This window comes from Pinus tabuliformis, chromosome 1_1 (assembly GCF_031772625.1).
Source record: "Pinus tabuliformis cultivar Carrire ecotype Pingquan chromosome 1_1, CPIR1, whole genome shotgun sequence".
In the NCBI taxonomy this organism is placed as follows: domain Eukaryota; kingdom Viridiplantae; phylum Streptophyta; class Pinopsida; order Pinales; family Pinaceae; genus Pinus; species Pinus tabuliformis.
Genome location: NC_142297.1, coordinates 563,147,709 through 563,159,259, shown reverse-complemented (window position 1 = coordinate 563,159,259; position 11,551 = coordinate 563,147,709). Strand labels below are relative to the sequence as shown.

General features: G+C 40.0%; 1 protein-coding gene across 2 annotated transcripts in view; it reads right to left on the bottom strand.

Annotated features, from left to right (window-relative positions):
- Positions 1-981: 981 nt before the first annotated feature.
- The window catches only part of LOC149214388 (DHHC-type zinc finger family protein), a 260,641-nt gene continuing 250,071 nt past the window's right edge, over positions 982-11,551 (bottom strand). For both annotated transcript variants that reach the window (XM_089392284.1, XM_089392285.1), the window contains exons 8-11: positions 4,826-4,912; positions 4,484-4,567; positions 1,752-1,817; positions 982-1,620 (exon numbers count right to left, since the gene is read on the bottom strand). In XM_089392284.1, coding sequence (XP_089248410.1) covers positions 1,446-1,620; positions 1,752-1,817; positions 4,484-4,567; positions 4,826-4,912 — 412 coding nt within the window. In that variant the 3' untranslated portion in view covers positions 982-1,445. The remainder of the gene's footprint in view (positions 1,621-1,751; positions 1,818-4,483; positions 4,568-4,825; positions 4,913-11,551) is intronic.

Here is an 11,551-nt window from a genome sequence, read left to right as displayed (position 1 = left end):
TACTGCCTTGTGGGATAGTTCGGCTACACCAGAAGGTTGCTTGTAGTTTGCTCCCCGTGGATCAGTTCAGCCCATGCAAGTCGGCCCATGGTTACTTTCTTCCAATCTAGGTTTTAGAGGCATTGCTTTTGAAAAGAACGAAAAAGAGAGTTCTTGTAATTCTTAGATGTCTCGCTCTTCCTATTTATCACCCACTAAAAAGTGCATCCAAACTAGAGAACATCAGGTTTTAGAGGCATTGCTTTTGAAAAGAACGAAAAGATGAAGAGTTCTTGTAATTCTTAGATGTCTTGCTCTTCCTATTTATCACCCACTAAAAAGTGCATCCAAACTAGAGAACGTCACTACCTTGATTAGAAGCTGGTAGAGAGAAACCCATAATTTGTTATGGTATCAGTTTTTGACAATTTGTTCCTTTGCAGCAGTTACAGGAAATGTAAGTGAATTTTATGCCTAATCCTCACCCGCAAGATGCTAATTATGTCAGTTTTTCATTAAGTTATAAAATCAGTTTTGCTAAGAACACGAAAACATGGTGAAATGTCTTTGAGTTGATGAACAGATATGCTTCCTAGAGATGCCAATGCGTTATCACTTAATTCTAACTGAATAGTATCAATATGTTGAAGCACGAAAGATTGAAATTAAATATGTAACAACGACGGGAATGTGAAAGCGGTAACCTGTGATAAATAGCATGAAAAATAAATCTTTATCATAATATTAATCCAAATCTGCAAGAATTCCAAGCAATGGAATTATTAGATGCACATACAGAGCCTTAACATAAATATATTTAACAACAGCAGCATAAGTGTAGAAGGGTGATAAATAATGCATGTGAAAACTAGGCCAAGGTTGATGAAATCTATTAAGACGATGAATAAGCTGTATTCACTGATCTAGAAACTTCTTGTCCATGCAAATTATACTAAGAAAGTACTCAACAAATGGGAAGCTTTATGGAACAGAAGCAAAAGGTGATAACCGCTCAAATGACAAATTTGAGTTTCCAATTACTGAATTCTGATACAATGTTGAAGTATTTGTTGATAGGGCTCCATTAGACTCTCTGAAGAGTATGGAATGGTAGACATTTCACAAGAAAAAAATAATAATCAAACAGAATGGGATGTGTCACTAAAAAATCCTAGGCCAAAATCTAGTGTTAAAATTACATTCCACTCAGCACCGCTCTTGGGCAAATACAAGAAAAGAATAATCCCTCCTGGGAAAAGGTTAAAAATACTCCTCAATTTAGTTGCAGTTGTTGATTCCCTTCAAGACAGTTGCTATTATATTCATAGTTTGTTTCTAATATACAACCTGTGTTTTTGCAGGAGCAAACAGCAAGTCTTTTAAGGGCAATTGAATTGTCCGACAGCTTTCAATGCTTGAGCCACTTTTTGAGTTACATGTGAATCTGATTTACATGCTCCATCTCTTTAGCAACAACGACAGGTCAAGATATCCTGAAATGTATAGGGCCTTGCTTTTGCCTCTAACTCTTCTCTTGTAGGCAAAGACTCGATAGTATAAAAATCGTCACGAGACCAGCAGAAAAAATAGATATTTCTCAATATGCCCCTACTAAAAGGATGGACTTTATTCGGCATGCCTCTGGAAAACAGGCCAGTGAAAACGTCAGTAATCACCACGGTAAATTCTTTTTTCAACATCAAAAGGCAATTACAACAGGAGGCTTCCCGTTAAAGTTCAACACAGGAAAGGCATGTTGAAGGTATATATACCTTAGGTAAGGAATCCGTCGCCTTCTAATAAGTTCATAAGTTGTTTGATTTGTCAGCACCAAATAACTGCAATTATAAACAAAAAGATAAACAGTATATTAGAGGACACCTCCGCTTAGATGGTGTCTAACATGAAAGAAGCTATTGATGAACAAAAGCTATGCTGCTTTTAACTAGGTTAGTGAAGCTTAATAAAAGAGGGGAGAGCAAAAACTAGCAAATTTGGTTGGTTTGAACAACATTACGGAGAAAAAACAAGAGAGATTTCCTATTTAATATATATGCACATTCACTTCATATCTTAAACATTTAGTCTAGGGTTTCCTCTTTTGTCTTCCTATCTCATTTTCATGCAACGTTGCATGTAATGTGCTGGAGTAATGAACTTGTATTTGATGGGTATGAGGTTATGTCTACAGATTCAGTGATTTAATTGTATTGTTAAATTTTAAAAATAGGTGAAGCCATATTTGCAAAAATTTGAATTTGGGCACATTGTCCTGGAAACTTGGGAACACATCATTTCAACAAGTGTCTCATGGATGTTGTTCAACCTTGGCTCAGGGTATGGAGATGAGCAGGTGCACCCTCATTTATTGAATGAATTCTTCACCTCAGCTGGATCGTATTCATGTAAAGTCACAGTCTAAGGCAATGCTGCCATGCCTTCCAAAATGATATTTCGAGGTTATTGATCTGCATACATTGGTGATTGGCTACATCATTGTCTGGGAATAATGCTATATAGTATTGTATTGGAGTAGCTGTTCATACTTAGGTTAATATATACACAGGAGCAGTTGAAGATTGTGGTAAATCTATTGAAGCACATTTAACAACGCAAGGAAAAGTTGATTCAAGAGCATCTTGAAAACAACTAAGTCCACAATCTCAATGCTTGGGACATGCAAATGCAACATAGGTGAGCACGATACAGGAAGTGCAAAACAGAAGAGCACAACATAAGAAAGCTTGGCATAGATGGTTGATGCACACACGACAGACTAATGAGCAAAAAAAAAGTTGAAGCAAGGGAATGAGGGAAGAGTATTTTAGGCATGCATGATGTGAGGGTACCTTAGTTCAAGGAAAAGAGCATGCCGGATCCTGATATCATTGGGATTGACGGGGAATATGATTGGAACGTGATTAAAAGAAGAAGTATGAAAAGTAAGTGCACACAACAGGATGGAAACAGAGAATTTGAAAGGTTGTATTAGAAGTTCAAGCAACAAGAACAGATCTGAAGAGTTCCAGAGGGCACTGAAGATTGGAGACAAAGAGATGTTGGAGAAAGATGAAGATTTTAGAGAAGGTGGATAATCAACTAACAAAAAGAATAAAGAGGATTGTTGTCATTGAGTCAGGTTAGGCAACTAATCCCAAGAGGTATAGATTTAGAGTTGTTGAGCCAAGCATTAAGCCGAAGTAAAAAACTAACGCATGGGCTGTAAATCTGGTCATGTATATTGATTTTTGTTAGTAAAAATGGGTAGGCTTATTCCCCTACAACTGTTATTTGGTTCTAACTGTTGTCCAAGTGACTTGTTCCATCGAAGTTCCTATAGCATAATTTTATTCTAATCTGTGCTGCAGAATGTTGCCCTTAGTTCACAGATTCCCAGGTTATTGCTGAAACATGCCAATTTTTTCCTTATCTTTACAATTACCAGCTTAGGGTCCTAGGTTGCAATATCTATCAAATATTTATTGCACGTGCAGTTTGGTTGGAACTCTGCTTTGCTTTGCTGATTGAAAGTCTGATCTTTTACTTTAATAAAGCTTGGCATCTCTTGAGGATTGAGATATCTGCTGGAAATATAAGCATGGCAGTGTAGTTGCTTTTGCAAATTTAATTTCATATCCTTTTCTAACCAAAAGAAAATTTTTGTATACCATGCTTACTCCCTGCAGATCAGACCACAAGTGCAAGTCATAAATCATAATAACAAACATGCCATACATCTCAAGTTATTGGACAAATGGACTCCTCTCTCTGCACTGTGAGAAGAGTGCATGTTTATGATAGGTGCACAATACTATAATCCAGATCACACACGAGATCTTGTGGCAAAGGAAGGAGAGACAGAGGGAAACAAGGACACCTCTCCCAAGTTTCATCAGCCTTTCCAGCCAAATTTTCTCCAACGAAGTAGGATAAAGCAGAACCTGGTTGGGGAACCAACAAACCAGATGCTTTTATCATCAGTAATTTGCCTATAGTATAACAATAGGATAAGGCACTCATTCCTATCATTATGTCAAATATACCGTAGGATTGAACGTTTACATTTCTAGTTTCAAACTTCGAGGGCCTGTGGCTCTTCAGCCTTGAAAGTTGGAATTTAATTTTTATCATTTTATGGTTTCCCAGATTACATCTTTGTAGCATTTGTATTACATTATGTAGATGAACTAGTGCAAAGTGGTTTGGGTGATATCAATTTTATATCATGACCATTTTGGTTCCTTTTAGTTTGTAGTAATTACTGACTGGTTCAAGACAATTAAGGGCTCGGTCCTTCTTTCTGTCTCTTGGAGGTGTGTTTAGTGGACGTCATTCATCCACAGTTCGTGTTAAAATGCCTGCAGTTTTTCCAATCCTTTAACTCATCTTTTCAACCATAAGTACAAGAACATGGTGAAAACCCAAATTGTATCAAATAATATGCAAGACATAGTTGTTTTTGATCAAATGCTTAACAAATAAAATAAGAATATCTGAAACTCACGTGTGAAAAATTAAAAGCATAACAAGAATAATTAGGCAAAACAGCAAAACGATCAAAAGTATTATCTCCAATCCACCACGCCACCTGACCAAAATAACCATACCACAACCAGTTAGAGAGGATCTTATTGTCATTTGCATTTTGATTTCAATCAATCATTTTGCACTGTCCTTTACAGATATACAGTTAAAAAGATTTCAACAAACCAATTTCAAGATGGTCCAAAGCAATAAACCAAAATCATGTTATATGGCTTTTGTCATTCATCATCCAAACCATTAAATTCTTGAAAAAAAATATATTAAATGGAGAAAAACCAACTCAAACAAGAGAAAATCTTACCATGTCCTGGAAATCTCCTTATTTATAGACATAACGTACATGACAGCAGTCCATACACACAATATTGTTTCTTCAAAAAGATACCACCTGCAGTATGAAACCAAAAATAGAGCGAAATAAAACATAAATAAGTCATGATTATAAACATCTAAATCAACTGAACAAAGAACATAACCATACTACTATTAATGTCAAAGGTATTCAACTAGTATTGAAAAAATAGGCATCAAATAAGGGCACAACTATCTTGCTTCAAGAAAAGTTTTAAAACATTCAAACATATCTTCGAAACATTGAAGGTAGGTCCATCAACTAGTATAAAGTGCTAATTTTTTGTAGCATCGGATGGTATTCTAGTCTCAAACATTGTGGAGAGGCTAAAATGCAGGAGATCTCCAAAACCCAGAAATCGGTTCTGGAAATTCCACCTACAAATAGTTTTATTAAATTAATTGACCATCATTTAAAATTTTCCTAAGTCTAACTTAGGAAAGTTGGATAATTAATAGAAATTAATTGAGAAATGTGAGAATTCTCTAGAAACTCACATGGATCGACTTAGAGATGATCTTGGCCGTTGAAGACTCAACTGAAGATTATAAGAGGTTGATGGGACTAATGGAGAACACACTTGGAGAGCAAATTCCTTAGCAGAGGTCGAGTTTCCCAGCTGCAGTGATTCAACAGAGAGAAGTTCGAGCCAGAGAGGGGACGCAGAGATAGTGAGGGGCAAAGATAGTGAATCTGGAGGAGGAATTCCAATTTTGAAGAGTCAAGAAAGTAGGCCGTATTTTTCTCCAGGAGGCTTTGCAGTACCCTCTGTTGAGAAATCTAGGGCATTAGCATTAGGTGATTTCTCTTAGATTAGTAACTGCTTGTGAATGCTTTTTCCTTCATTAGGTTAGAATCTTCTTTGCCTTAGACTATTAGTGTTCTTCTTCATCAAAGAGTAACCAATGCACAAACCTAAATAGACAAGAGACATAGAATGTAGGCTATGAGCCAGGGCCCAAACCTCTCACATTTTGAGAGGAAAACTTGCACAAATTCTTCTTATAGAGATTCCAAGTGACGAATACCAAGACTAAGACCCTTGACCTAGTAGCCCCTCCACGACCAAGATAGAAGTCTTCTTCCATCTTCTCGTTCATTCTTTCTCAGTTCCTTTTGCTTGATCTTTTATTGAAAGAGAACAAACAAAAATAGAATCGGATTTGTCCTCGAAGTGTTTATCAAAAGATTATCCAATCTCTTGGGCGAAAGAATTATTTACAGAAGATCAAAGATATACAGAAGAGAATTCCTTTCGAATCATGATTCGAGACATGATTATGAATAGTTGTTAACTCAAATGATATGATAGGAAAGGAGTTTCTATGTCCCGTTATCAGGGACCTCGTTTAAAAATAATACGTCGTCTGAAACTTTCCTACTTTTCCTGGGAGGTCAGATTCCATTGCTTGTTCCAGTTGGAATGAATTATCGATAATTTTGATCACACCATATGTGATGACACCCAACTGTGATCACTGTGTTTGTCAAGGAAACCAAACTTTCTCCTTCAGCAGTAACACCAAATTCTGAACCAAAGTCACTGCCTCTTTTGGTGCCATCGAGACCTTCTTTCTTGTCATAGTAATGAGTCCCTGTCATTGTGATTCGAACTTACTGTTGGAATTTCTAAGTTTGACCCGTTAGAAATTCTTCTTGTACTATCTGGTTTATTTCTTCCTACTTGTTCAATTACTTAACAAGTTATTTACCATGTAAATACTGAAAATAAATACAAGTACAATATCAACACATACAAATCATCAACTGAAAGTAAACAAGCACACAAGTGACACCATTGTTTTTGGACTAATGTCCCCAGAAAAACCCAATGCGGGAAAATCGGTGCAACTATTTAGAGGGTTTTATTATTATGCAGTTTCAGAATACAACTTGGGTGCCAGAAATGGCTCACCCAACAGAGAATGCCCTCAACAGTAGTACCTCTCAGTCGGAGACAGATATTCCGGCTAAATCACCGGATGAACGATCCCACAGCAACAATGCAGCTTCTGCTGCTCTGCGTCACTCTGATAGAGACTGCATCATCCTATCCGGCTCTCCAACTCCTAGTCTGTCCCATGAAAAATCTCCCAACACTGCCTCTAGGCCCCGCGTCAGCCTCTGTGGCCAACGTCAGCCTCTCTGGGCTCTGCGTCAACGTCTGGAGCCTCTGCGTCTCACACGCCGGCCCTCCCTCGCTCTACACAGCTGCTGGCTGCCTCTGCGTGGCCTCTAGCTGGCTTTGTGTCAACCTCTCCTGACTTCTGCGCTGATCCTCCCGGTACTAACTCTGCCTCTCTGCTATGTATTCACTGCCCCTCAGCTGCAACTCAGATCACTCACTCAATTTCCTCAAAACCTTGCCCCAGAAAATTGAGTTCTTGATATCTCTCGGTGTGTTCTCCAACTGACCCTCAAGCCTCCTCTTATACTTTTCTTGTTGGTCCATCAACGGCCGAGATTAAATCTCTAATCAATGGCTAAGATTAGATTTGGCTTGATCCATAAATTTTGGACCATTCTAACCCAATTTTATATTAATACCCATTAGTATTTTATTTTTCCTAAGTTTAGACTTAGGAACTCCATTAAAAATATTAATTATTTTAATGTCTCCCAAACCGGTTAGATTCTGCCCAAACCATTTCTCAGTCTTGGAGATCTCATGTGCTTTAGCCTCTCCACCAATTTTCGTGGCTAGAGCACATCCGATGCTACCCAAAACAACACTTCTCTTCTTATCATTGCAATGTATCCATCCGAAACTCAGAAAGAGATCTGAACTTCTGTTGACCAAGATCAACCCTTGCTGCCCCTTCATTTCTTCCTTGTTGTTCCTTCCTTTTCTATCCGAACTTCTAGTCACTGTAATTTGAATAGAGATAAATCTAACTGTGGTATTATTAAAGCATCGAGGAGTACTTATATACCCTTGCCTGATCTCTGAACTTCTATTATAATACCGAGACTTTCCTTCAGAAATCCGAGCCACTGGTAATAGACTACTTCGCTGCTCCCTTATCATCTTCCTTGTTGTCCCTTCCATCCGAATTCATCTTTGTCCTAGAGATCTGAACTAATCTCTGTAATACCCATCCAAAACTTCAGAGAGATCCAAAATTATGAACTGTGGTTTTATGTGAAGAGCTTGTCCTTGTATATATAGTAGTTCGTCCTATAAATAAGCCAACCTGAGCATCGAATAGGTGTATCTCTTAAACTATGAGTCGACATGAGTTTGTTTACTCCTCTTTGAAGCCGACATGTAGAGAGGACTGTGTACTTGTCATTGGAGGGCTATATAAACTTATAAACAATTGACACATGCCCAAGAAAGGCTTCTTCATACATGACATTGACTCTTTGACTCTAATGATAAATCCTAAGGCTCTCAATGGGAGGTAACTAGATAAAATTTTTTGCTCATGAAACCCATGAAGCAAGCATCACAAAAATAATTTTATTCTCTTCTTTTCATCATTTACAAAGATTACAATTACATGCCATTATGAAGACTGAACCTAGTTACATTTTACAACACTCCCTCTCAACTAGGGAGGTATTCATAATGGTACTTGGTCATTCTCAATTTCAAGAATTTCTCATAAGAAGAATAAGATTGGTAACCCATTTGTCTAGCATCATATTGAACCAACATTGTCACATAACAAGCCTTGACCAGAGCACAATGCTAGCGAGACCAATGACTTATAGATACCATAATCATTGTCTCTCAAGGTACATACTCCACCCGGGTGTTCACAGAGTATGACCTTCTTTGGACTAATCTTATCTTGGGTAGCTAGTCCTTAAAGAATATCGGTCCACTACAACAAATCTTATCTTGGATGCCCTATCTCATCCTCAAAGAGCATCAGATGCCAGATGTTTACCCAATCCTCTATTCTGTCTTTCCAAGTGAAGACCATAATGATGTGTCTATCTCTCCCTCTCAATTTAGGGAGAACATATCCATTCCAATAATGGAATGTACTCATTCCTACGAAAGGAATGTACCTAAGCTCCCTCTTGGCTTAGGAATTTCCAAGTTTCTTCGAAGTAAGAAACTTGTTTTCAGGTTCCCTCTTAATTAGGGACCTACAACAGCGCCACAACCAGCTGCTTGAAGAGCTCCTTCCTTCAATGTCATGAATTTCTTTGTCGAGGAGTCTTCATCTATTGTAGCTTCTTCATAGGTGATCCGGATTTAAACAGGAACGCAACAAATTACAGAGATAACCATATACACAAAGATGCAGCGGAAATAATACTTCATTTCATTAATGGAAAATACTAAAATATGCTTACAGACAGAAATGGAAATAAACTAGCTAGGGCGATGGTAGCTTATCTCTGAGAAGAGATGTGATGGCTACATGCCTCTGAACTGTGTTACAATGAGGCTCGAAGGCCTATTTATTGTTGAGAAACAATGGAAAAACCCTTAACATTCCAAAACCTAACCCTAGGAGATGAAACGCCAAACTGTGGGCCCCGTTTGGGGGTAAGTTGGTACATCAACTTCCCGGGGTCGTAACTTTGGCATATGATCTCCGTTTGACGCGTACAATAGCTCATTAGAAAGATCTATCCGAGCACTATCATTGTTGGAACGGGCAACACCAGTCCATTCCATGGACTCGTGTTGCCCCTGGATTCCCCAAAAAACGTCGTTTAGGGCCTCAAAACGGCTCCGGAAGTTCAGGACCCGAAAAACTGCTAAAAATAGTAAGTTGTGCTACAATTAAGGAAACTGAAAATGCTGAGAAAGACAATGGTGGGGGTCCAGGTGGACTTGGCAGGTGGCCACCAATATCCACCTGGATCATTCCTCCCCCCTTAGGAAGCAATGGTCCCCATTGCGTTGAGCTCCTCCATGAGATGAGGAAACTTCTGCTGAACTTGTTCCCTGGTGAGCCACTTGCCCTGCTGAAGGAGTTGGCCCGCTTTGACAACTCGATACAGTTGGATATTCTGTTGGCGAGTGTTCTTGATCTGTGTGTCCATGATCCGATCAGTTGCAGCTTGTTCCATGCAATCTGGATTTAATTCTGTGGGTTTGAGCTGTTCTGCAATGTCGGATGTGTCTAGCAATGGTGGAAAGTATGGCCGAAGGCGGTCCACATTGAATACTGGGTGCAGGCCAAGGAATGGGGGAATGCTGAGCTCAAATGCATTGTCTCCCATAGCCTTAGTAATGGTGTAAGGACCATATCGGAGTGGTCTCAATTTCCGATAGGCTCCAGTAAGGCGTTCCTTTTGCAAATGCAACCAGACTTTGTCGCCCACCTGAAACTTGTGTGGCACCCGATGTTGATCATGTCGCTGCTTGTACTTGGCATTTGATTTCTCAAGAATGTCATGGACCTGCTGGCGAATATGTTGGATGCGCTCAATGAAGCTGGTGGCCTTATCTGTTTCGGACTGGACATGAGCTGAATTCATGTGAGTAGCTGCAAGTGGCATGGCCACATCAATGGGGCATAGTGGCTGGAATCCCAAACCCACCTGAAAAGGGCTATGGCCAGTGGAGCTGTGAAGAGCTCGGTTGTAGCTGTGCTGAACGTAGGGGAGGCTCTCGTCCCATGTGCGTGGATGCTTTGAGTTATACATGCGCAGAATGTGCACAATCATCCTATTGACAACCTCTGTCTGGCCATCAGTTTGAGGATGGAAGGCTGTGGACTTCGTGAGTTTGGTGTCCAGCATTGACCAGAGACTGGACCAAAAGGTGCTGAGAAACCGACTGTCCCGATCTGAGATGATAGACTGTGGGATCCCAAAGTGCACCCACACTCGTTCAAAGAAGAGTTTAGCAGTGGCTTCTGCTGTGATATTCTTCTTGCAGGCCATCATAATGGCCATCTTTGAGAACCTGTCGACGACCACAAAAACACAGTCATTTCCATGCTTAGTGGAAGGAAGGCCTGACATGTAATCCATGGAGATGGATTCCCAAGGTCGACTAGGGGTAGGCAACGGGGTATAGAGGCCTTGCTTCTTAATGGTCGGTTTGGCAATGGCACAGGCAGTACATGATCGGATGTACTTCCCAACATCCTGTCGAAGATTCGGCCAATAGAAATAGTTTTGCAGTACTGCCACTGTTTTCTCGACCCCGAAATGCCCAGCAGCCCGACTGTAGTGTGCTTCCCAAATCATCTTGGCACGCTCGCTTGAAGGAACACAAAGGTGACCGAGGTGGCATAATAGGGCATCTTGGAGGTGAAAATCTGCAACCTGCCGACCCTCCAAGAGTGTCTGGTATGTGTGGCCGAATTCTGGGTCGCTTTTGTAGAGAAGTGGCCAATCAGAAGTCTCGTGCCCGCAAGAGTTGAGCACGGTGGTTAGCGCCATGATCGGTGGTCGACTGAGGCAATCTGCAACATTATTGGTGCTGCCCTTTTTATACTTGATATTCAAGTGAAACTGTTGCAGGTATGTAGACCACTTCTGATGGCGATCATTCTGCAATTTCCCTTGGGTCTGTATGAACTGCAGAGGTCGGTGGTCTGTGTGGATGACCGTTTCCTTCCCCAAAATGTAATGCTTCCATTGTCGGCAGGCCTGTACAATGGAATACATCTCTTTATCATAAGTGGGGTACTTCCGGACTGTGTCTGAAAGTGTTTCACTGTGATATGCCACTGGATGTCCATGTTGAGTAAGGAC